The sequence below is a fragment of the Thamnophis elegans genome, chromosome 4, assembly GCF_009769535.1.
Source record: "Thamnophis elegans isolate rThaEle1 chromosome 4, rThaEle1.pri, whole genome shotgun sequence".
In the NCBI taxonomy this organism is placed as follows: domain Eukaryota; kingdom Metazoa; phylum Chordata; class Lepidosauria; order Squamata; family Colubridae; genus Thamnophis; species Thamnophis elegans.
Genome location: NC_045544.1, coordinates 121631693 through 121657566, shown reverse-complemented (window position 1 = coordinate 121657566; position 25874 = coordinate 121631693). Strand labels below are relative to the sequence as shown.

Here is a 25874-nt window from a genome sequence, read left to right as displayed (position 1 = left end):
TGATTTGAACTTGTCTAGGGTAGACAGGTGCTCACTTACCATTTTCTTCCCTATTTCAACTTGTGTTCCTAATCTGATTTTTGTGGTGCTGTTTTTGGTAGATTGGACTGTTTTTTCTCTTTGTGTAAAGACAGATGCAAAAAATGAGTTAAATAGTTCTGCTTCTTCCCTGTTGATTGTCAGCTTCTTGCCATTTTCTCCCAGCAATGGACCAATTGTTTCCTTAACCTTTTTCTTGTTTTTAACATGTTGGAAGAAGCTTTTTTTGTTATTTTTTACTTTTGTGGCAAGCATTTCTTCATTGTAAACCTTGGCTTTCCTCACTTCATCTTTACAGGCTCGGGCTATTTGCTGATATTCTGCCTTAGTTATGTCCCCCCCTTTCCACTTTTTATATTTATCCTTTTTGTCTTTCAATTTGTGAGAGAGTTCTTTATGAGCTGTTATTTTTCTTCTTCATTGGTATTGTGCTAGACTGGGCTTTTATAATCTCATTTTTCAAAATTTCCCTAGCTTCTTGAGTTGTTTTCCCCTTGAGGATGCATGGAATCTTTCCCAAGCTCTCTCTAAGTTTATTGAAATTAGCTCTCTTAGTAATGAAGGAACTCGTTTAGTAAAAATAGCTTGAGGTAACTATGAGTAATAAAGGTTTTTTTTATTGCACTGCATGTATTTCCTCATCCACACCCAGCAAAATTATCATTCAAGAAGAATCTCAGTACTTCTGTGTACAAATCCAGCATAAATACAGAGATTGGTCATAAAGTTATTTTTTTTGTTGCCATAATCACTGAATAGTTGCAAAAACAAGGCAGTTATTAAATGATGAGTACCTGTAAACCTAGTGAGAGGTGGCTGCTGGTTACCAAATTAAACCATTCTCTGGGTTTGCAGAATCCAATGAACCATGAATTAACCAAGCTTGCTGCGTTCACACAGTAAGCTAAGTCACACAAAAGGAACCTAACCAAAATGTGCAACTGATCTGATTAAGAGTCTTTCAAGAACCCAGCCTGAGTCTATTTTGAAAAAATGATTGTCTTGATACAGCCCATTATCTTGTAAACAAGGTTTTTTTGTAAATTATTGCCCTTACCTTAGAAAACATCTTCCCCCTGGCGATTCAGCAGGCCTCCACCCTTTAGGCCTTTGACATTTACCCAGACCTGGCTCTTTACCCAGGCACTGGGATAGAATAGAATAAATAGAATGAAATGTTGGAGCTGGCTGTGCAACTTCCCAAAGGGATGATTATAGCACCAGGGTTTTGTTTCATTTTATGGGTGTGTTTTATAGATGTTGGGTTTTACAGTTGTTGTGAGCTGCCTTGACTTGAGCTCTCTACATGCTTCTCAGGTTGTAAAACTGAAATTATTTCTGATATTTATAGGTTTCTACTGTAAATAAAGGGAGAAAAGACAAGTATTCGCTAGACACAGGATCAAAAGGCAATGTCAATGCCCCAAAAGTCATGCATTGCTATTCTGAATTAAAAACTTTCCCACAGGGGTGTTGGGAGGGAGGGAAAATCAGATTCATCTCTCTGGAAGAAAAAGCAAAATGTTCAAAATGATCTATCCATCCCCAATTCAATTTTAATTTCCTTCAACCCCATGAATATATCAACAGTCTTTATCTTAATTATTCAGAAGTTATTACTTTAATCAGGGATAAGGCAACCTGGAGTTCATGTTGGTGCTTTTCAGGACTCCTGCTCTATTTGATCTTTTAAAAGAGAACTGGAGCATTATTGCAGATAATCCAGCTTTTCTCAACTTGCTCATTGCAAATGTATTAGAACTGTAATTCCCAATATTTGTGGAAGCTTGTTGTTCTTCTGTTCATACATTTAAATAGTTTTAACATTGTTTTCACTTTCCAGAGTTGCAGTTAACACTATGTTATTACCAGAGAAGAAGCTACACAAGATTAGGTTAACAACTCTTAATGCCTTTTTGGCAATGTTATTACAGTGGACTCTGGCACTTAGATCATTAGATATGAGTATTCCAAGGTCCTTGACAGAGTGAGAGTCATCTACAAGGTTGTGTCCACCCAGCATGTATTTTGTGTTCTGATTTTTTGCCAATGTGTAAGACAGAGCATTTGTTGGTTCAGATTTGAAGTTTCCAATTGTTTGACCATTCTGACACATAGTCAAGGTCTTTTTGAAGGGTAGCAGCATTGTCAGTGGTGTTAAATAATTTTATATCATACATCAGTGAAGAGAATGCAGTTGCTTGTAATATGATTGCAAAGGTCATTTATATGAAGTATAAAGCAATCTACAGGAATTCCCTTGTGGCCAAACTATGATGACCAAAAAAGCAAGTGCCTCAGATTAATCATTTTCTCTCCCTCCCCCCCATGTAAAATCAAGTGATATAATCCACCTTCTGATGAATTCCTCCATCTTAGATCTACTTTATAGATCACTGTCAATGAGATGTAACACATACCACAGGTAGATACTCTGGCAACTTTAGAAAGATGCTTTCTAAAGCAATAGTTTGAAGCAGAGACTGAAATGCATAGAAGGAGACTTTTCAGCATTTTCTTGCCCTGCGCCATGTGTTGAACTCACTCCCTTTTGTGATCTGGCAACTTCCATTAAGCTTTATTCCAGAATCAATATCAGCACTGCTACATCTACTAATGCTCCATTTTTGGAGCCAAACAACAAGTTAACGGGAAGAAAAACAAATTATTGATGAATTAAAATTGTTTAAATCAGAGGTTTATAACAAAAATATTAAGGTTACATGATTTTAAAGGCTGCCTTAAAAGAAGCATTTTCCTCCTTTCTGGTATATAGGAAAGTGTGCCTCTTCTTGGATGAAGCACTTTCCTTACATCAGAGACAATGCCTCTTGTTAAATGTGGCATTTCCACTTCCTTCTTCCTTCCACAGGAAGGAATGTTTTTATTAAATAAGGAAAAAACACCAGCCTTATATCACACTTACCACACAGATGCATTTTATAGATTTCAACATCCTACCCTACCTGCTTTCTAGCTCCAGAAATTCATAAACATTGCAGACTGACAATTGAAAACTCACCTTTTTCTGTCTTTATTTTTTTCTTTCCTTTTGGTCTTGAGACTTCTGGACCTACAAGAGAGCAGAAAACAAAATATTCAGGAGAAGGAGGAAGAAAGAAGAGAGAGCATGGGTGGTGTAAAACAAACAGAAGGAACTGCCACTTGGTTGGGCCTATTGAGTAATTTGCAAATAGTCTCATCCCTTGGCATCTCCTTTTTCTTCATTTATCAAATGCCCCACTGTCTCTCCTCCTACAGCCTATTTTTATCCTAATCCTAACCCTTATGAAACTTCACTTCTCATTGCTCTGCATATGTAGACTTTTTATGTTGCTAACATGAATGGGGATGTGGGGAGTGTCAGGAAAGGCTGTGTGGGCACAATTTGTGACATGCAGTTCTTCCCTTATGGTTAGTTGCTGTGGAGCTACTACTTTGGATTTTTTATTGGGATATCAAGAACAGATTTCTTGATGAATTGCTATCACATCACCTGAAGATGCCTTTCTGCCAAGTGAAGCAGTTTTCTCACTCTACCAAGCTTTTGAATTTTGAATCACTCAAGGTGATAGATGACCTACAGCCAGTGGTGTAATAGCACTGTCTTGTACCTGCTCACGAGAGCCAATTATCAAATTTTGGGGAATTTTGTAAGGTAACTGAAAGTAGAGCTAAGCTATGATACCTAGTGAACCTCAGCATAGCTACAGAAATGGAGGTGGCAGAACTGGTTGTTATAAACTTACCAGCACAGCATTGCTTAGAGCTCTAAAGCTATCTTTGCTATAGTCCCTAACCCATTTCAAAGCATTCTGTATGAATATGGCAGGCTGTTTTAAGCCCATCATAGGAAAAAGGGTCAAATAATGAAGTTTAAATTAATATTGTCCTCAAACTGCAAGGCAATTTATTATCTATAGCAATAGCAATAGCAGTAGACTTATATACCGCTTCATAGGGCTTTCAGCCCTCTCTAAGCGGTTTACAGAGAGTCAGCATATTGCCCCCAACAATCCGGGTCCTCATTTTACCCACCTCGGAAGGATGGAAGGCTGAGTCAACCCTGAGCCGGTGAGATTTGAACCGCTGAACTGCTGATCTAGCAGTAGCCTGCAGTGCTGCATTTAACCACTGCGCCACCTCGGCTCTATCTTGGTAACTATAAGCAGACAGTAGCACCTACTTGACCTTGGCTAAATTAAAAAGCTAAACAGGATTAGAGCTGGCACCTGAACAGGAAAACAGCAGAAAACTGGAAAAGCCTCCCAGAGGAAGGCACTGACCAATCTTCCTGGTGTTATTGCCAATACATGGTTTCCATGTAATCACCAGGAATCAGGCTTGATTAGGGCCAGAATTAACATCTATGGACAAAGAAAGGAAAGGGGTGCTAGCTCTGGAGTCCAAAGCAGTGAAAACCAGAACGGGGAGAAAGCGATACCGTCCGCCCTCACCTGTGCCTCCTCTTCTTATGAGATCCAGATCCAGACCTGACGGGCAACCAACCAGAGGAAAACAAAGGGGAGGGAAAGGGAGAGGGATACATTGTTTGAAATAGAGGATTAATAGTACAACCAAATATCAACTGGAAGTTCTAAAAGTTTTTTCTCTACACTGTATTCCATCATATGAAAATACTCTAAGACAAAAATGGAATCCAAGGTAGAGACAGTGTAAACGTGGCAACATTGACTCTTAATGACTGAAATTTCTATAGGAAGCTTTAGCCTTTACTCAGAAGGGTGTACCATCTAATTGTATTATTTAAGTATTTCTCTGTGTTGGTCTGGGTGTGGGGTGAGAGAGAGAGGGAAAGAGAGAGGAAAGGAGGGAGGGATCATGTAAGCTTTGGCTATCTTATAATATTTTACCTTTTTTTCCTTATACTGTGAAATAACTATTTTTTTTAAAAAAAACAGGGTGGTCATTTGTCTACTGAGATTCTCAGTCATTTACATCATGGTTGTCCCAAAGGCGCTTTTTCAAAAGGCAATTGGACTTTATTTTTTCCCCTTGAAGACAATTCACTTCTCAACCAAGAAGTTTCTTTAGTTCCGAAGCTTCTGAAGAACTTTTGGATGAGAAGCGAAACATCTTTGTTAAAAAGCCTAATTGCCTTTTGAAAAAACACCATTGGGAGAGTGGTTATTTGTTTCCCTAATATTGCCAGCCCTTCAGTCTATTCCTGCCTTCCCTGATCTAGTGTTTTCTGGGTAAGTTAATGCACCTTCTAAAGATGCTGCTCCAAACTGTTAAGGAACTTTTCAGGAACTTTTCAGAGTTTTTGGGTCCTTTAGCTGTTTTAGTTGTTCCGAGGCTGAATCAGTATCTTTTTCCTTAGTGAATTTGCTCCAGCATTGAGTTACAGCATTTCTTCAAAACAGGGATACATAATTTCTTCCAATAAGCCCTACATGTATACAGTATTTTTCTATATGCAACATTTTATAAAAATTCTTATGTATAGTTCAGTTGTATAAAGTGTCTATGTATGTGTGTACATACAACACACACACACACACACACACACACAGTCATTCCCCAAATTGCATCACAGTTCAATATGACCAGGAAGCTAAATCTAAAGTGTGAATATTAAAAAGAGAATATTTTGACAATCTGCACTAAAACAAAAACTTTATGCGTGTCATAAAAGCATTAAAAAAGAATAAAAGCATTTTATTCACTTGATTGTGATTCAGGCACTTGGCAATCAATATGCATTTTGACAGTTTCAGCATCCTGAGGCTCACATGATCTCCATTTGTGATATTCTCAGCCAGCTTCCAACAAGCAAAGTCAATGGAGGAAGTGGGATTCACTTAATGATCATGGTTTAAAAAAAGTTTGTAAAATCAGGTGTGGTCACATGATGACCCAATGATCACATGGCTTAGTGACTGGAGTTCCAGTCCCAACTGTAGTCATAAGTCAAGGACTACCTGTAACATAATTTGAATGGGAGTGAATTTTGTTTTTTTGCTGCCATCTGTCATAGCCAAAGATCAGAAGTCCTTTTAATTTCCCAATAACAAATTTCACTAGAAGGCATAAATTTTCATGATTTACAGCACAATGCATCGGATGCACAGAGTGGCTAAACTGCTGTAAGTTTTACATTGGGTTGGTGGAGGAAGGAGGAGAGAGGGCTGTTGTGCATTATACACATTAGACAGTAAGGTTACCAATATATTATGTATATTATTCAGCTGGCTTTTTAAAGTTTAAGAAAGAAGATAAGAACTTTATTTGTAAAATATGGATATCTTCTATCCATATCCAAGCCTGACAAATTTCTTTCAAACCAAGATGAATTCTTGCTAATTTGGCTAAACTGGAATTCTGTTCTCAAAATACACAATTTAAATGGGACAGGCTTATTTTTGCTGCTTAATCCCAAATGGTATTGTCTCATCTCTGGAGTAACTGGATACACTGATCCCTGTAGGCCAAGAGTTTCTCAATATCAGCAACTTTCCTATGTTTGGATTTTAACTTGCAGACTTCTCCAGCCACCTGAGAAGTTCTGGGAGTTGAAGTCCACACTTAAAATGGCTGACATTAAAAATTCTAGGCTAGGCCAATGCTTCCTTTGCTATCCTCAATCTTGCTTGGAGAATAAACTGTACCTGTTGACTACGTTCCTTTTAACTGGAGATACATGACAATGTGCTTAGCCACTCAACAAAAATAGCCAAACAGATTACCTGTCTCTCCGGTGTTTTTTTCCACTTTTCTTCTTCTTCTCCTTCCGAACTGGGGAAGAACTACCCCCACTGTAAGTAATAAGAAGTATCAGATATTAGTTAGTAAAAGGTAGGAAGGAAGAAACACAGCCAGGGGCTGATTAAGTCTTATGTATTCCCAATATCCTCAGTGGGTGGAAAAGCTGTAGTTTTGAAACCTGGGATAATGGAGGGACAAACCCACTCTTTTTCTCAGTCTCTGTCTCATGTATGTCCTGCACTCATTGCATGGGTATTGGGTTTTTTTTTGTTAGTTCTGAGCAGGACTTCTCAATCTTGGCAACTTTAAGATATGTGGATTTCAACTCCCCAAACCCCACAGGAAGCTGGTTCTGAGTATGAAGGATAAGAAGTATGTTCTATAAAGTGTTTCTTCTCTTTTAAGAATATATTTTGGTATTACACCGCCAGAATGCTCAGTCATCATAGGAGTTACAGTTCCCAAGGCAAGAAGAAGGGCACCAAGTTGGGGTAGATGAATGACCACAGACAACATGAATACACACAATCACAGAAACTCATAGATGTACACCTATATAATCCCATGCAAGGGGATTTCTTAATAAATTCCAGCTATGGGTATCTGATATGAGCTACAAAAATCTCGATTAATGAAGTCTAGGTTGGTGGGATGTTAAAAAGGCAAGATGGCAGGAGCATCACAATGCGAGTCCTACCTCTTTTGTACATGCGGATGTGCATGCAAAACAGACAGGGCTTGCATTGCCATGCACCATCTGCCATCTTGCCTTTTTAGACATGCACATGCCACCATGGCCCTGGACAACCATTGGGCCACTGATGGCAAGCCACAGCATTTTGAGTAACACGAGTGTTTGTCAATGCCCAACAACAACTATTCTCAAAACCACACAACATTCTTGTGTGCTTTTTGGAACTCTGCAGGCCTCATAAGAATGGGGTGTGCTCTTGCATAGCCTATGGACCTTCTGGAAGTCATACAAAAGGGGTGTGCTCTTGTATGTACAGAGCCTCCATCATGTGAAAACAGAGCATTCTCTGCAGCTGAAGACCTGATGTGACCCAGGGTAGCCTTGTGTAGGTTTCAGGGGCCTGTCAATAGAAAGAAAACATTGCCTGAAGGTAAGTGGTATATAACAGATCCTGAGCTCTGTGGAAAATCTCATGCATCTTGGGGAACAGTATGAGGTTCTGAGAGGCTGCAATGGTGCTAGGACTGAAGTTGAGTTCCACCATTCAAAGGATTGGAGGGAGGGGAAAAAGATAGGTGGGGGAAGATTTGTTTAGAGACTCTAGTCCTAGTTCTAGCTGGATACCTAATCTGTAAGGGAAAATAACATATGAGAATTCTTTTGTAATCATCTCATTAGGCCATGCAGTGCTAGGAAATACTTTCCCCATTTAAGAGGAATAGGATTTGCACTTTCCTCTGAAAGTGTATTGCTTTTTGCAAAAGATAAATGGCTTCACAAAAGTTGAGAGAGAGTATATAGTTATATGTAGGTATGTTTTCTGCAAGGACAAGAAAATGAAAGGGTACAAATGAAAGGATACCAACTGAAACCAAAGGGCCATATTAATCAATAAAAGAATTCTTCAGTTAGTTTAAAAACCTCAGAAAAAGCCAGGAGCAAATAATTTTGGACAGGATTTTTGCATCCAGATCTCATATTGCTGGGGGGCAGGGAAGCATGACATCAATTATGTTGCCCACCCCCCAAAAACCTGAGACTCACCTATGCTCTGATCCAGGTTTCCTTTTTTTGCTGAAGTTGCAAAACAGAAACAGACAAAGCAGATATTAAGGAAAATCTCTTCATAAAGAGAATTTGGGAAAGGGACCAGCTTCTAAAATTGGATTTATCATAAGGTGGGAATTTCTCTTTCTCTCACCATCCCCACAGGTTCTATTTATAAACTTTCTGCAAGTTCTGTCATCCTGCATGAGCTCTGAATAAACCCATGAGTATCTAAAGAATCTCAGATTTCCTGAACAAGATATTAATTCACATTGAGGTGGGGGGGAAGGCTTTTTTTTCTAGAGAAGCTCTGGATCCTGTTTCACAGAGATCTTTAGAGATACATAAGGATTTTGCAGCATTGCTAACTGACAAAGCATAAAATATTGACATGCAAAGTAGCCAATCATATTTTAGTCTAATTTTTGTATGAACCTAATCAATTATTCAGTTTTCAATACAGCATGTGCAAATGCTGGAAATTTAACTAAAATCATGGGTTTTAGTTATCCATGGGAAAGTGCAACATATAAGCATAGCCAATCTAAAAGACTTTAGTTACTTAATTATTTAATATCCTATACTTTTCTCCAAGAAGCTCAAGGAATTCTAACAATTAACTGAAAACCACTTCATGAACATTAGGAATCAGAATGTGTGTCATATCTGATATTAATGGAAAGTTTAGTGCCATCTAGTGCTCAAAGGGAGATATAATAAGAAGCTATCCTGCCAAAAAGTAAGGGAAACATGACACTTAAGTCTTCCTCTGGATTCATCAGGTCAGACTTATATTTCATCAAATTGAAGACCAGTCAGGTGCCACTACAATTTATTTCCTTGCCCATGGTTCAGGGTCATTTCTTTTTAAACAAAAGTTATTTGTTTTACTTAATACTTTTGTATGGTTAGCACTAAGAGTGAGCATTTATCAGGTCATTCATTAGGAGGTTATAATTTGAAGGATCATTATACAGCAGGTGGTGTAAGTGTTCAGAAGGAACTTTAAAAATGCCTAAGAATTTAGGAACCAACATTGAGTTACATTTTGCAAATCTTCCTAAAAATGCTTTAATCTGCATTTGACTAGTTAATGTGTAGATTGAAACATGGTTGTCACATTTACATTTCCTAACCATTGGAGGAAGAGAAGATTAAACTGTTAAAATGGTTAAAACAGTTGTTTAAATGTGAAAGGGAAAAGAATGACAAATATACCACTGCTATAAATGCTCAAGGCCTTTTTAACATCCCTGGAGAGACCTGAAGGAGGGACCTGAAGGGAAATTTTAATTGAAACATGCTGTTCCGCACCCCCATCCCCTTCCATTTCTCCACTTTTTCCTCACTGTATCAATATGTATGCTGTATGCTGTATCAATATTCTTTTAAATCCATTGTTTTTGTTCTTTGAAGCCACTAACCCAATATAATGGAATGTGTGTAGAAACCCCACTAAGTCATGGTATTACATTCTTGCTTTCCTGCCCAGAATGAAAAGTGTTCATCCCTTCAATCATTTCAAATTCTGAAACATTGTATTTCTGGACAGAGCTTCCCTGTGAGGATTGAGGCCTAAAGGCAAAAAGTTAAGATCATGGTTGCAACTATATAATCAAATCCATCAACCTTTTTGACACCCTCTCCCCTGTGATATCCTGCGTGAGGCAATTGCTCCTAAAAGCTTTGCCAATCCTTATAAAATATCTTAGTTCACCTGTGAGGCAGCCATTTTGCCTTTGTCAAAAGAGACATTCCAGGTTGCTCTTACTTTGAGTGACTATTTACTGCTTTCACCAAAATGGTTAGACAAATCTAGTTGGCTTGGCAAACATCAAACAAGCAAGAGTCATAAAAGAAGCAGAGTGAATAGCAGATATAGCCAGATAGTTTTACCACTCTATAGTTCCTCCTTTTAAATGCTTCTCACTCATCTAAAAAAAAACCTTGTTCCTCAAAACAGTCATTCTTTGAAGAGAAGAGCACAAGCAGAGAACCTGGAAGATTGGTGGGAAGAAGGAAAGGAAATGGGTGTTCCTGCTCCTTGGTCTACATTGCCTCTTACAGCGGCTGCAGTTCACTATCAGGCTGGTGATATTACCAAATGGGCAGCCATTCATATTTTTAAAAATCTGTGACACAGTAGCAGGCTGGTCTTTACATTAGGTGGGAGAATCTGGGGATGTCAGCTGTGGTTGTGATATCCTCAGTATCTCACTTTGATCCATTTCATTCTGATGTATGGGGCCCCAGCCTTAATTGTATCCCGAAGATCAGGGACACTGCTGCCTAAAAATGTCCAAGAATTGGGGAATTTCTTCCTGATGGCTAGCAAAACTGAAAAAAATATGCAAAAATGAAATGTGATATGATAGCAGTGTTCCAATATTTGAGGGGCTGCCACAAAGAAGAGAGGGTAAACCTATTCTCCAAAATACCTGAAGGCAGGACAAGAAGCAGTGGATGGAAACTAATCAAGGAGAGAAGCAACCTAGAACTAAGGAGAAAATTCCTGACAGTGAGAACAATTAACCAGTGTTAATTGGCTTGCCTCAGAAAGTTGTGGGTGCTCCATCACTGGAGTTTTTGAAGAAGGGATTGGACAACCATTTCTCCGAAATGGCATAGGATCTGCTTGGGCAGGGGGTTAGACTGGAGGACCTCTTGGGTCTCTTCCAACTCTGTTATTCTGTTATTCTTTCTATGATCACGTGTATCCATCCAATCAAGTCCAAAGAAAGTCCAGAATGATATAGGATCTCCTGTCATGGCAGCGAGTTGGACAAAAAGACCACTAAGGTCCCTTCCCACCCTTTTATTCTATTCTATACATTTCCCTCACATATTTGCATCATGATCTAATGGAATGAGATGCTTCACTGCAGCCTTCCTGCATCTCCCCCCTTGAGGTTTTGGAATTGCCACTTTTGGAATTCTCAATTAGCAAACACATCTGGAAGTCAACAGCTGGAGGAAGGATGGAAACATTTTAGAAACAAAGACTGTATGGTTCTGTAGGTAATTTCTTAGTCTTCATTCACAACTGCTCCTGTTGCCATGCCTTCTTCAATGGGTGTGAATCATTTTTAGTGCAAAGACCATCATGCTCAATTGTACAGGGAGCCTCCTAAAGTCCAGCCCTCTCTCACACAAGGCAACAAGGCCAGGTAATCCTTTGGCAGCATCTTCACAGAGGTCTAACCATTATCAGATGCTACTGATGGAAGAAGTTTTGCCCTCTGAAGCAAGGGTGAGATGGTGTATACCCTCCCCATTCCCTTTACTGAAGGCCCTTTGACTGACAACTAAACCCTAATGAATTTGTATAAAGTGAAATTTAGATTTATACCCTATTTATCAGGCAGAAAATCAAGGCTCTGACAATTGAGTAGCATTTTTGCCTAAAGCTGATGGCAGCAAGCTAGTTTAGGAGATAAAGGCTCTGTTCTCAATAGGCAGAACAGCTTGGGAAGCTAAAGATCATCTAGACTGCTCATTCCTGTTGTCTCCTAACATTTATGCTCAGGTGATTGCTTTCCTTTCCTTCTATATAGCCACAAAAATGGGTGAGGATGGACAGCCCAGATGGGGCAGAGGGGAACCAATTGCCCTTTCATAGGGCCTACAAGAAAACTTTTCCAAGTCCTTCACTACCTTCAGCCACCCAGTGGTCTTCCTACTCCAAAATATATCTTTTTAATTGAAAAATGTTTATTTGGCAAGAGGGGGGGGATGTTATCCTTTCAGTTTTGAAACAGTTTCAAAGGTAGAGTTTTCTCAAGGAGTGGAGTAGAAAAGGGAAGGATTCAGTCTCACTTTGCTCCATCTTCTTGCAACATTTGTATGTGTGTTGTTAATATTAATGCTACCAGTTCCGGCTGCAGAAAACTAGATGAGCCCTTGATGGTAGTAAAAAGATACAGAACACTCTAATTCTTTATTGCCACCTGGTGATTATCTTGATTTATGCAGTCCCGATCTGGTAACTCTATTAATGTGAATGCTCAAAACAATGACCATTTAATATTATAACTGGCTTGCCCACAAGATGGCGACCATGAAAGTCTATTTATATTCTCTAGATATTAGTGTGTGTATATTTATTTATATTTCTATAGCAATCTGTCTCAGCAAACGACTCTGGGTGGTTCACAATTCAAAACATATATTACAATTAAAATTTAAAAACATTTTAAAACAATTAAAACAGTAAAAAGCATTAAAAGAGTAAAAGAATTAAAATATCTAATTTGAAATACATACAAAAGCAAGGTATCTGGCCTGTTAGCAATATACCCAGGAGGCAGGGCCCTTGGCACATGTTGTGCCCAAGACTCAGGAGCATAGCCAGGTTTTTAGTGCTTTATGGAAGGCTAACAGGGTTGAGTCCATTCTAATCTCCAAAGGGAGGCTGCTCCACAGGGGCCACTGCAGAAAAAGTTTGCCTTCTAGTCCTTGCCAGCTGACATCCTTTGGCTGACAGGATCATGTGATGTGAGAAAGAGATGCTGCTTAAGGAATGGTCAGATAAGAGAGAACAGAGTCTGAAGCCACATAATGGGTGGAGAAAGAGGCTCAGAAGGGACTCTCCCTAACTTCTCAGACTGAAGGAGATGGCAGGAGATTTGCACTTTCAGGCATGCAAGAATTTGTAAATATAGTTTTACAATAAAGTAGAATTAGCTCATCTAGCTATGTTTCCTGTTCTGGTTTACCTGAGAAGGCTGACAATATATAAAATTATATTGAATCAGACATCATCCAATTTTTCCAGCTAAGGGAGGAGGCTTTTTGACAGATTCAACCTCTAAAATCTCCTTAACTTCCTTAACCCATGCTGTCAAGATGCTTTAACCTTGGCAACGATGACTTCCCTAGATCATTGGGAAGTTGTGGCCCATTGCATCTGGAGAGTATCAGGTCAGAAAAGGCTATCAAATCATTGATTCATCTAGCCAAGTGATTCTCAACCTGTGGCCCTGGACCACTGGGGAGCCGCAATGTCATCACAGGATGTACATGAAGGTTTGAAGAAATGTTATGATTTAAATATTGAGTTAAGTGTTGGGGGTCCATAGGCATGGACCATGGCCACAAAAGGAGGGGGGGTCTGTGGTGAAGAAAAGGTTGAGAACCACTGATCTAGCCTATTATATAGTAGAATATTCTACTTGGCAGCAGTGTAAGACTATTTTTGATGCAAAATGCAAACAAGCAATAGATGGTAATACAGAAATACAGAAAACTCTCTTTCCTGCCATCTAAGGATCATTCTGATTATTTCAGCCTAGATCTGGAAGCCCTTGGTATAGATCTAATTAGAGATGTCAGGAATCACACTTAGAATTTTCTGTATAAATGCATGAACGAAGCAGCTCGATTGGATAGCCCCTGATTCAATTCATAGACTTCCAGACATCAGTTCCATTAAAGAGACTCACCGGTTTCGCCTGTGACCTGATTTTTTTTTCTTTTTCTTCTTTGGTGGTGGAGAGGTGGAGCTACTAGATTGTCTCTTCAGCCTAAGGAAGAAGTAAATAGAAGACACTCAGTCATTTCTTTAACAATTTCTCATAGCAGAAGAGAAGATATGTCTGAATCTGAACTGCACCACTTTACAGTGTACAATAAAGTGGTACCACTAATGACTAAATATTCATCTATATAACCACCAATTCATTTCTTGACATGCTTATTGATTTTATTTTCATTTGGAAGTCTATCACTTTTGTAATCCTTTCCCCACACTAATTGCAAGACTCTATAGTTGTAACTATAGTTGTAACTCGAGGACTACATGTAGTGTCAGTCAGCGTACAACAATGGTTGAATCAAGACAAAAGAGAGCTCTGGCAATCCCAGAAGTGTAAAAAGAGAGTTCTCCAACATTTTAAGAGCAAAGACAAAAATGATAATATCTATTTTGTAATAAACTTTAGATACATAAAATGAAAACAGCTGCATAAGCAAAAAAATGCATTTCTTGATTTTAGAAATATGTGCTTGCAATGGTTGAAAATATATCTTTATTTCTTAGCCGTGGTGGTGCAGAGATTAGAATGCAGTATTGTAAGCTAACTCTGTCCATAATCAGGAGTTCGATCCTGACCGGCTCAGCCTTCCATCATTCTGCTATCAATAAAATGAGGACACAGATCATTGGGGGCAATATGCTGACTCTGTAAACTATTCAGAGAGTGCTATAAAGCACTAAGGCACAGTATATCAGTCTAAATGATATTGCTATTGCTAACTTTGCCTCAATTATTTCAAGCCAAAGGAGATGCTTGTACACTTGAAGACCCTCAGTTGATGGATTTAAGCTACCTCTAGGAAAGGTCTTCCCTCACAGGGTTCCTCAGCATTTGTCCCCCTGCCTTCACTTATAGAATAGTCTCTTGAAAGACTTACATGTTGTAGTTAGTGTTAGCATTTATCATTGTTTCAAACTTTCATATAAATTAATTAATTAATTAATTCCTAATTATTTCTTGTTTGCTGCTTCAAATGATGCATCAGAATGGAAGCAAAAGAGAATTGTTTGACAAAAACATGCCTCTGTGGATGTGTGTTTGTGTATCAGAGGGTGTCAGTGACAACAGCATTTTTATAGTATTTTCTCTGGGTGACATAGATAGAAATTAAAACCATAAATAGAGAAATGGAAAATGAAGGTAAGATTAAAAGCAAATTAAAATAGCAGTGGAACTAAGCCAGCAACAGTAGAGCCCAGGTATCTATACCACTTAATAAATAAAAGTGGGTCCCTTTACAGGGAGTACAGATATGTTGACTTCATTTATTTCACAAAAAGGGTCTTGTGTGCCTATTTCTTCATATCACCATGAGGGATAAATCAGAAAATGACCTGAATTAAATAGAAAGCTCAGAATTGTTAGGGCCTTTTCCATTCAGAATTAACTGTCGGGTAAAATTATTGGTCCTTAAAATTGCTGAATGCAGAATCCTAAAATTATACATTAGATTCACACAACACTCTACAGTACATCTTAAAGGGGAAAGGGAAACAAAACACAAGTATAGTGTTCGCAGCATAATATTATCCAAAATCCCATTTTATAGCTTTTTGCAATAACCCAGTGATGGCTAACCTTTTTGGTGCTGAGTGCCCAGCAAAACCCCAAAATGCAATGTGAGTGCCCCCCGTGCATGTACCCTGCCCCTCTCTGCAAGCGCACATCCCCCGTGCACACCATGGGCTATTTTTGGCTTCCAGGTTGATGCAGGAGGCTTTCCAGGTGCAAAACAGGTTGCAGGGGATGCGTGCCATGCACGGAAATCCCCAAAATGCAATGCAAGAACCCCCAGTACATGCATCCCACCCCCTGCACATGAGGGGCAGAGACCTGAAGACCAGATGGCTGGCGGGAGGTGTACACTCATGTGCGGTGGAGCTGGGCTGGGGCAACAGTTGGAGTGCCCACAGAGAAGGCTCTGCATGCCACCTATGGCACACCTTCCATAGGTTCACCATCACGGCAATAGCCTATTTTGCACAACATTCTACAGTCATGACTAGTTGCCATAATATCCTGAATCACAAAATGTTCAACTTCATTTTAGCATAGTTTGAATTGGAAAGGCCTTTAAAGATCATATGTTCTAACCCCTGCCAGTTACTAACTAATCACTGCAGCATCCTTAGGATTATTTCATCATCCATCCTGAAAACTCCATAGCAAAGGTGAGGCTGGGGCCATCTCATGTGTTGGAAAGTTAAACTATTTTGTCTTGTAATTTGCTTTGGAATTTTTGGGGGCAAAACGTGGCAAATTGATGATATATTTTTTTCTTACTAGAAAAGGAGAAGGGAAAAGATCCAAGGAAGGAAAAGGATTGATGTTTGGGAGTAGAGGGAGAGGGAAAGGGAGAAGAAAAGAAAAAAGAAAAGAAAAAAGAAAAGGAAAAAGAAAAGGAAAGGAAAAAACGAAAAAAGAAAAGAAAAATCAGATGTAGTGGTGAGGAAATTCCAGAAGCATCTTTAGGTTTGGTCAAAAACTGTGTGATGATTGCAATAGTGTGATGCAAACAGACAGATGATAAATAGATAGACAGACAGACAGACAGACAGACAGGCAAGAGAACTTCAATTGCACCATAATCTTGGCTTTTTTCACCACACCCTGCAGACATCCCTCATGAATTCTCTTAAATTCGTTAGTCTGCAATAATGAAAAGAAGTCTTACATAATCAGTATAGAAAGTAGATATAAATCAGGCAGTGTCTGTAGAGATTCTCAGTCATCCAGGTCATGGTTGTCCCAAAGCAGTGGTGGGTTGCTAACCGGTTTACTACCGGTTCTCTTATGCTTGTGCTCATGCTCGTGCAACGTTTCTGCACATGCGCAGATACGTCCGGGCAGGTGGGCGGAGCCTTCTGCTGCCGTCACTACTGGTTTGACTGAACCGAGCCGAACCAGAAGCAACCCACCTCTGTACCAAAGATGCTTTTTCAGGAGACAACTGGACTTCCTTGTTTTTTTTCTTTTGAAGATGTTTTGCTTCTCATCCAAGAAGCTTCTTCAGCTCTGACAGCCCCCCACCACGCTTCCATTCCCCACTGTCCTGTCAGAGCTGAAGTAAGTTCCTGGATGAGAAGCAACATGTCTTCAAAAGAAAAAACAAGAAAGTCCAGTTGCCTCCTGAAAAAGCACCTTTGGGAAACTTCAAGTGGCTTGAAGTTATATTTTTGGTTATGTTTATACAATTTATTCCTGGTTCAAATTCTTTGGCATTGGAAGCCTGTCCCTACTAAAGCATAGCAGAGATGCATAAATATTATCCCTTTTAGCTGTGTACAACATGTGGACCTGACCTGGTTAAAAATCTAGCAGCCACTTTGCATGAATCTTCATTTGTTTCTTTTGGGTCTTAGCATGTTGTGCAAACGCAGCTTGTTTAGTTCATTTATCTTCAATGTTGTATAATCAGGTTATTCATAAAGTGTGGAACCACCTGCACAGTATGTAAATTAATACGGCCTTTGGGGGATTAATCAGCCCATTGCAATCTAGTCCCCTGAGTGCTGTCAACTTTGACACAGATCTGACAATAAAAAAAAGATTATTTGTTTTGACCAGGGAGGAAGATTTTCTAACCCAGTCTAAAATAAACAGTGGTGCCTTACCAGAGAGATGCATAAAAAAGGCACATCTGGGTATTCTGAGCATGAATGGACAGTCCAGAGAAAAAGGGTAAAATGTAATTGAGAATTTAGAGGGTTTTATCTTGACATATGGGACATCTATTGTGGGGTATAAAAAAATTCAAGATGGCAACGATAGTGTCAGGGAATTGTGCAGCAAATGTCCAAATGAAGTCAGAGATGCTGACATTGTAGTTTTATATAAATAAATATAAGTTATGTCTATATTTACAGCAAACAAAATAGCTAGGCTAACAGGAGCATTATGAGGTAAATCACAGAGCATACAGGGCACGCAGAAGAAAAAGGCAGGAAAAAAGGGAAACGCCCCTTTCACATCCACCAATCCGAGGGCAGATTGCCTCATACAAGAGCCAGGGCTCTCCAATCAATCAACCATAACAGTTTTTCTGGCTCACTACACAACCCACTGCTCCAGCTACTAAATTTATATATCTTAAGATATAGTCACATAAAGACCATCAATGTGGCATCAATGTACATAGAAAAGAGATGGGGCTTTAACTGTGGCTGCCATCTTGATTTTTTGACATCCCCCCCTCTATGGACACTCATACTGCTACAACTACCATCTTGTCTTTTGATGGATTTTACTTCAAATCAAATACATCCAACTCCTTTTACCTTTCATCCTAAAAAATAAATAACTAGCAAATCTGGTCACATGGAATTGCATAGAAGTCTGGCCCCAAACAAGGGCGAGGAGATAAATAAGAAATTTTATCACTTCCAAAATTACAAAAAACTTTGCTCCAACTGTTTGTCTCCAAATTCCAACTGACAGCTGAAATCTAAGCTTTTATCTTAGCTAGAATTGTGATGTCATTGGTGAATGTGTGGGCTTATCCTAAGAAAAGTAGAGGAATCTGAGATTTTTCTACCAGTATTTGCTATAATATGATTTTCTCCATTTGTCAGGAAATTAGTATTTTATTTCATAATTTCACTGAAAAACCTCTCTTCCTAGGCATTAGAAATTCGGGCCAGCTGCTCCATCTGTTTCCTTGACTTGCTCATTTTAACATCTAAGCAACCATTTGTTCATGGCATAGGAATTGTTTTTTTTTTTTAAAATAATCTATTTGGGTGTTATTATTTGGCAGATGAAAATCCATAGTTGCCATTTGAAATGAACCAACAGTAAAGCTCTTATCTGTAAGATTAAGCTTCATGTAATAAAAGCTCCGATTAAACTTCATAGAATACTAAAATCTTGCTAGAAAATCAGTGCACCCTTATCACAATAGTTTCCCTTGGAGCCATAGCTGATATCTGTGATGCTCACCTGTATTCTTGGTGACTGCTGTCGTATTGGTAACAGTCAGCTGCACAGTCACACTGCAATGGGCAACCTTCTTCATATTCTGCATATTGTATGGCGTATTCTTCTCCATCTACCATATGATGATTTTCTATTACTCTGTCCAAGAAAAAAAGAGGAAAACAGTCCTTCAGAGCTTAGCCAATATATCTAGTATTATGTGGAAAGCCCCACTGTGAATATGATTGTATTCATGCTTCCACCAGGATTCTTTGTGTCTTTGACTGAAGGCTGTAAAACAATCGACAAAACGAATCTCATAGTTACTATAGGCCACGATCACATTTAAACTTATTTTCTGTAATGTTTTGTCAGTATGCGTGTAGGTGTGTATATATGGATGATATAGATATATATCCATTCTAAGTATAATGGAAAATGGAGTGATTGAGCCAAATTTCAATCATCAGCAAATTTGCAGGAGTTAATAGATTCCTAGTTCAAATGACTTCCACAAATACAGGTAATCCTCAACTCACAATCACAATTGAGACCAACATTTATGTTGTGAGACACAATAACAACATTTTTGTTGCTAAATGAATCTGGCTTCCCCATTGACTTTGCTTGTCAGAAGGTATGAACTAGTTGCCAAGCATTTGAATGTTGATCACATGATCATGTTACAAAAGTCGTAATTGTGAAAAATGGTAATTAGTCACTTTTTTTCAGTACTATTGTAACTTTGAACAGTCATTAAACAAACTTCTATGTCAAAGATTATCTGTATTTTAATGTATCTGAGCATTATATCACAAAATATGGGGAAAGGCTTTACCCAAAGGATAATTCTACTGTCAACTCGCATTGAAATTTATAAAATTTAAAAATATGCAAATATTAAATTGAGCATTTTTATATAAAAAGTGTAGGAATATATATCTAATAATTTTACCACTACTTTGGAACAATCAGCTTGAATAATCTCTTTTGTGTCCCAATTGAAGTTTGCCTTAATGAAAGCAATATTTGTTTTATTTAGCGTATGCAGTTTCTGCACATTTATGAACAATGCAGTAATAATTTTAAGCTGAGGAAAAGAACTCAACTAAATAGAATGGTCAGGGAGACTAAAAATTCCCCATCAGTTTTATTATCTGGAGAAAGACTGCAGAAGAGGCAGACAGTTGGATCCAATACAATACAATACAATAGCAGAGTTGGAAGGGACCTTGGAGGTCTTCTAGTCAAACCCCCTGCCTAGGCAGGAAACCCTATACCATTTCAGACAAATGGCTATCCAACATCTTCTTAAAGACTTCTAGTGTTGGGGCATTCACAACTTCTGGAGGCAAGCTGTTCCACTGATTAATTGTTCTAACTGTCAGGAAATTTCACCTCAGTTCTAAGTTGCTTCTCTCCTTGATTAGTTTCCACCCATTGCTTCTTGTTCTACCCTCAGGTGCCTTGGAGAATAGTTTGACTCCCTCTTCTTTGTGGCAACCCCTGAGATATTGGAACACTGCTATCATTTGGTCTTATATTTCTTACTAAAGTGAAATATAGTAAGTTGCTATTTTTAAATTACTGCAAATCATTCTAAATTTGCACATATAAATTAGCATCTTAATATAAATTAGCATTCACTAATCTTATACAAAGACCAGCATTGTCCAAAGACTTCCTATGTCAGCAAGCAGTTGCCTGGAGCTTTCTGCTCTCATGTCACATTTATACCCAGCGTGACATATTGTTCTTGCTAGCTGACCCTGCCTGACAGTACAGGCAATGTAGAAAATAGGGACAGCTACTGAGCTGGTAAGAGCAGGGTGAAAAGGCTGGGAGAAAGAGAAATGAAATCTAATGGTTAGCAGACCAATATGAATTCTAGGACAGCTTTTTCAAGACAGCTCAGAGCAAGACACTTGATGGGATCAGAAGTGAGGATAAATTTCAAGATCCACTGAAGTAAAGAAAGTATTGTCATAGGCAAATCTACCCAGGACAAATAACTTGTGGGAAGCCAATAAATAAATAAATACCAGAATAATACCCCCCCTTGCTTATCTCTAAGAGATTGATTGATTGATTGATTATATGCCATCTACTCATTTTCTACCACATAGACTTTCTCCAGGAAGATCTATGACAATCTATAACAGAATAATAGAATAACAGAGTTGGAAGGGACCTTAGAGGTCTTTTAGTCCAACTTTCTGCTCAAGCAGGAAACTGTCTACCATTCCAGACAAGTGACTGTCCAATCTCTTCTTAAAAGCCTCCAATGATGGAGCACCCACAACTTCTGAAGGCAAGCTCTTCTACTTATTAATTGTTCTCATTGTCATGAAATTTCTTCTTAGCTGTAGGTTGATTCTCTCCTTGATTTCCATCCATTGCTGCTTGTCTTGCCTTCTGGTGCTTTGGAAAATAGGTTTACCCCCTCTTCTTTGTGGCAGCCCTTCAAATATTGCAACACTGCTATCATATCACCCTCTAGTCCTTTTTAAATGACTAGCCATATCCAATTCCTGCAACTATTCCATATATTTTAGCCTCTAGCCGCCTAATCTTCTTGGTTGCTCTTCTCTGTACTCTTTCAAAGTCTCAATCTATTTTTTATAATATGGTGACCAAAACTGGATGCAATATTCTAAGGCTCTATAATTGGTACTATCCTACTTAAATAGGGAATGGGAAAGATATGTAAAAGTAGAAGATTTTTTATTTAGTGAAGAAAACTCTTAAGACTGAAAACTTTACTTTGCTAGTTGAAGAGTGTTTTATTCTAAATTTTTTTGGCATATATTAGTCAGTTGATTTTCCTTCGCATTATGGAATAATCAGCACTTCCTGGATATTTCAGAATTTTGTTGCTTAGCTAAGTTGTAACACTGCTTAAAATGAACCTTACCTTGTTTTGTTATATTACTAAGAGAATAATCACTGTTTTTTCCCTGAATGCCATCACTCTGCTGAACAACTAATTCCCACAACACTGTCAAATCTTTTACTAAGACTGTGTTACTATTCTCATCCTTCCTAGTACCTATCTCTTCCCACTTATGACTATAACCATGTTACTTGTAACTTTACAATTTGCAAAGTAGTAAACCTAGTATGATTTGATTGCTTATTAGTAACCAATGACTATCACTAAGTGTTTTATCTTGTGATTCTTGATAGATGTATTTTATTTTTCTTTATGCACACTGAGAGCATATGCACCAAAGACAAATTCCTTGTGTGTCCAATCACAATTGGCCAATAAAGAATTCTATTCTATCACAAAAAATAACTTGGGTACTACATTTTGGATCAAATCCACAACTGCCAAAGCCCTTATGACATCTCTGTAAATACTATTTATAATCCAGATGACACTTAAAATCTGGGGGTTTGGCTGTAGTTTCATAAATTATTTCTTGGATTGGGTAGAATGGGAAGAGGAATCCCTTTAATTGTATTTATTTATTAAAAATTAACCCATGTGTTGTCAATAAGTGTAAATTCTTTACTGAGAGCTATCTGTCTTTACAATTCCAAAAAGTATTGAATCAGCATGCAAGCAATGCCTCCTCATCAACAAACAAAATCAATCATGGACAAAAATAAGAGAAAATCACTATAATAACATTTGGAAATGTCACCCCCTCTGCCTTTGTCTCTGCTTTTTCAGAAAAAGTGTATAATTACAATATTATGGCTGACTAATGTTTTTTGGAGGTGGAACTCACCAGCCTTCCCTTGGAAAGAAGTCAGGAGGGGAAAATTGCAGCAATAGTAGTACAGCCCAGCGGATACTGCCTGGGAGACATTAATCTCTGCTGTTCAAAAATCTTAACCAGATTATAAGGCAAGTGAATAATTGGCTGTTGTAAAGGAAATGAACCCCAGGATGTTTGAGGGGGAGATATTAGTGGGCTGGAGAAATGAAAAAGGGGAGCATAGCTTTTGGATGGGTAAAAAGCCTACTCATAGTTTTCTCCAGGATAAAAGATAAAGTATCCTTTGAATCAAAGTTTGCCCTTTGGTAAGTTCATGGATATATCCATGCATTCTTCTGGTTAACATTACAGCCTTTTTTTCTATTGTTATTGGAGAGCAAAATAGAGGAAAATCATTACAATCAGTATTCATAAGCTTCATGATTGTCTTGTGACAGAGGACTGAGAAAGGGATTACTTCGTCTGTCTGTGTGTCCAGTTTTTTTGCAATTTATGGGAGAACAATGAAACATAATATGAATGTTCTTCCACTGAAAGAAAAGTTGAATCTCATTGCTCTCTATTAGATTCGACTTTGTGATACTCCCATGTATTCATAGCTGACAGGCACAAATACAGAACCTCCACAGCATCATTTCGGTGGGCAGGATGGAGATAGGAAATTAATTTGTAAAGTTATTACATAAGGTTACTACATCATAGTGATGATAGCTCACTCCTTGTTGCCAGATGACCTTATCTAGAGATGTCATAGGTAAGGACGTAAATAGGATTGGAGAGAGTGCTGAAGCCTTTGGGACCCTCAACATCATAGGCCACAGATTAAACTCCTACCCTTATCAACACTGACTGGAACTAGCCCTGGAGAAGGAAAAGCATAATGCAATGCTACCCATTCCCCAATCCAATTCAGAGAAATACCATGATCAATGATGTGCTGAAAGATACTAAGAAATCAAAAGAAGAGATGACCATTATCCACTTGTGCCACCTACAAGCATGATCTATACCATTTCAGTCCTGTACTCAGCACTTGGGTGTGAGACCAAGCATATCCCTAATTTTAACTAAAATGATGGAGGATACAATATAGTCATGTAGAACATAGGAGGTGACAAGATTTGCACTAAAATACATGATGGTATTGTATATGTATAAAACAGGAGAAGAGGGGCAGGCAAGAAGAAGAGGGAGCTTGGAAATACTTGAGTCCCCAAATGATCTCCTTTAGCTGCTTTTCTGGTAGAAGAACCTTTTAGATTGTGGTCAAAATGAAACCCTTGGGGGTCTCAGTGGAACTTGAGATGCAAATGCAGTCGGCTCTTGCTAATCTATAGTTTAAATTATATGTAATAAACATCATTTGGATTTACATAACATTTTTACCCTTGTAGTAGTTTGACCCATAAACTAACTAAATATCACATTAACCTAACCAAGGCCAGCAGCAATCAACTTTTGTGGTACTAATGAAATGTGTTATGTAGATGCTGCCAAAAGAATCTTAGCTAACCTAATTAATCTTATTACATAAACAAGGCTAGCTAGTCCTTTCTTGAAATGAGGCATTATATCTGCAGCAAGATCATGATTACAAGCAAAGCAGATAGAAGTTGCTAAAAAAAGAAACTGATCTAACATTGAAAGCTAAGGCTTAGGACTCCTTTGGCATCTTTGACTCCACAAAAACTATGCCTGGTTTTTTTTCTTTCCTTCCTCAGGACCATGGCTAATTTATCTCTGTTGTCCCAAATGGCCAGCCCTAACAAAGTTTTCATATTAATAAATTAACTTTATCCCTGTCCTGAATATTCCCTCTGATTTCTCTCTTGACCTCCTGATGGCTGTCCTGATGGATGACTGTACATTCATGTGTAATTCATTGTGCTGGGCAATGTGTAGTACATTAGTTCAATCAATCTATCAGAATAAAGCTGGAAGGGACCTTGGAAGTCTTCTGATTCAACCCCCTGCTCAAGCAGGCAATTCTATACCATTTCCAACAAGTGACTGTCCAGTCTCTTCTTAAAACTTCCAGTGATGAAGCATTCACAACTTCTGAAGGCAAGCTGTTCCACTGGTTAATTGTTCTTACAATACAATACAGTACAGTACAGTACAATGCAATGCAACGCAACGCAACGCAACGCAACGCAACGCAACGCAATGCAATACAATACAATACAATACAATAGCAGAGTTGGAAGGGACCTTGGAGGTCTTCTAGTCCAACCCCCTGCCTAGACAGGAAACCCTATACAGTTTCAGACATATAGCTATCCAACATCTTAAAGACTTTCAGTGTTGGGGCATTCACAACTTCTGGAGGCAAGCTGTTCCACTGATTAATTGTTCTGTCAGGAAATTTCTCCTCAGTTCTCTCCTTGATTAGTTTCCATCCATTGCTTCTTGTTCTACCCTCAGGTGCCTTGGAGAATAGTTTGACTCCCTCTTCTTTGTGGCAACCCCTGAGATACTGGAACACTGCTATCATGTCTCCCCTAGTCCTTCTTTCTCTTAAACGAAACATACCCAGTTCCTGCAACCGTTCTTTATATGTTTTAGTCTCCAGTCCCTTAATCATCTTTGTTGCTCTTCTCTGCACTCTTTCCAGAGTCTCCACATTTTTTCTCCATCGTGGCAACCAAAATTGAATGCAGTATTCCAAGTGTGGCCTTACCAAGGCATTATAAAGTGGTATTAACACTTCACGTGATCTTGATTCTATCCCTCTGTTTATGCAGCCTAGAACTGTGTTGGCGTTTTTGGCAGCTGCTGCACACTGTTGGCTCATATTTAAATGGTTGTCCACTAGGACTCCAAGATCCCTCTCACAGTTACTACTATTGAGCAAGGTACCACCTATATTGTACCTGTGCATTTCATTTTTGTTGCCTAAATGTAGAACCTTACTCTTTTCACCATTGAATTTCATTTTATTAGATAGTGCCCAATGTTCAGGTTTGTCAAGATCCTTCTGTATCTTTAGCCCATCTTCTGGAGTGTTGGCTATTCCTACCAGCTTGGTGTCATCTGCAAATTTGATGAGTTCCCCATTTATTTTCTCATCCAAATCATTGATGAAGATGTTGAAGAAACCAAGAGCTAGCACAACAGAGAGCAATGTCTTTGCCGGCTTGCCCAGCCAATTAACCTTTTCTAGTGATCAAAATGAATATTGAACTTAAC

At 38.5% G+C, this 25874-nt stretch overlaps 1 protein-coding gene across 1 annotated transcript in view; it reads right to left on the bottom strand.

Annotated features, from left to right (window-relative positions):
- Positions 1–25874, bottom strand: part of SRRM3 (serine/arginine repetitive matrix 3) — an 80907-nt gene that overhangs the window by 34217 nt on the left and 20816 nt on the right. Inside the window, exons 4-9 of the mRNA XM_032216115.1 lie at positions 18982–19116; positions 13951–14031; positions 8507–8536; positions 6750–6818; positions 4497–4532; positions 3062–3112 (exon numbers count right to left, since the gene is read on the bottom strand). Of these exons, the coding sequence (XP_032072006.1) occupies positions 3062–3112; positions 4497–4532; positions 6750–6818; positions 8507–8536; positions 13951–14031; positions 18982–19116 (402 nt within the window). The remainder of the gene's footprint in view (positions 1–3061; positions 3113–4496; positions 4533–6749; positions 6819–8506; positions 8537–13950; positions 14032–18981; positions 19117–25874) is intronic.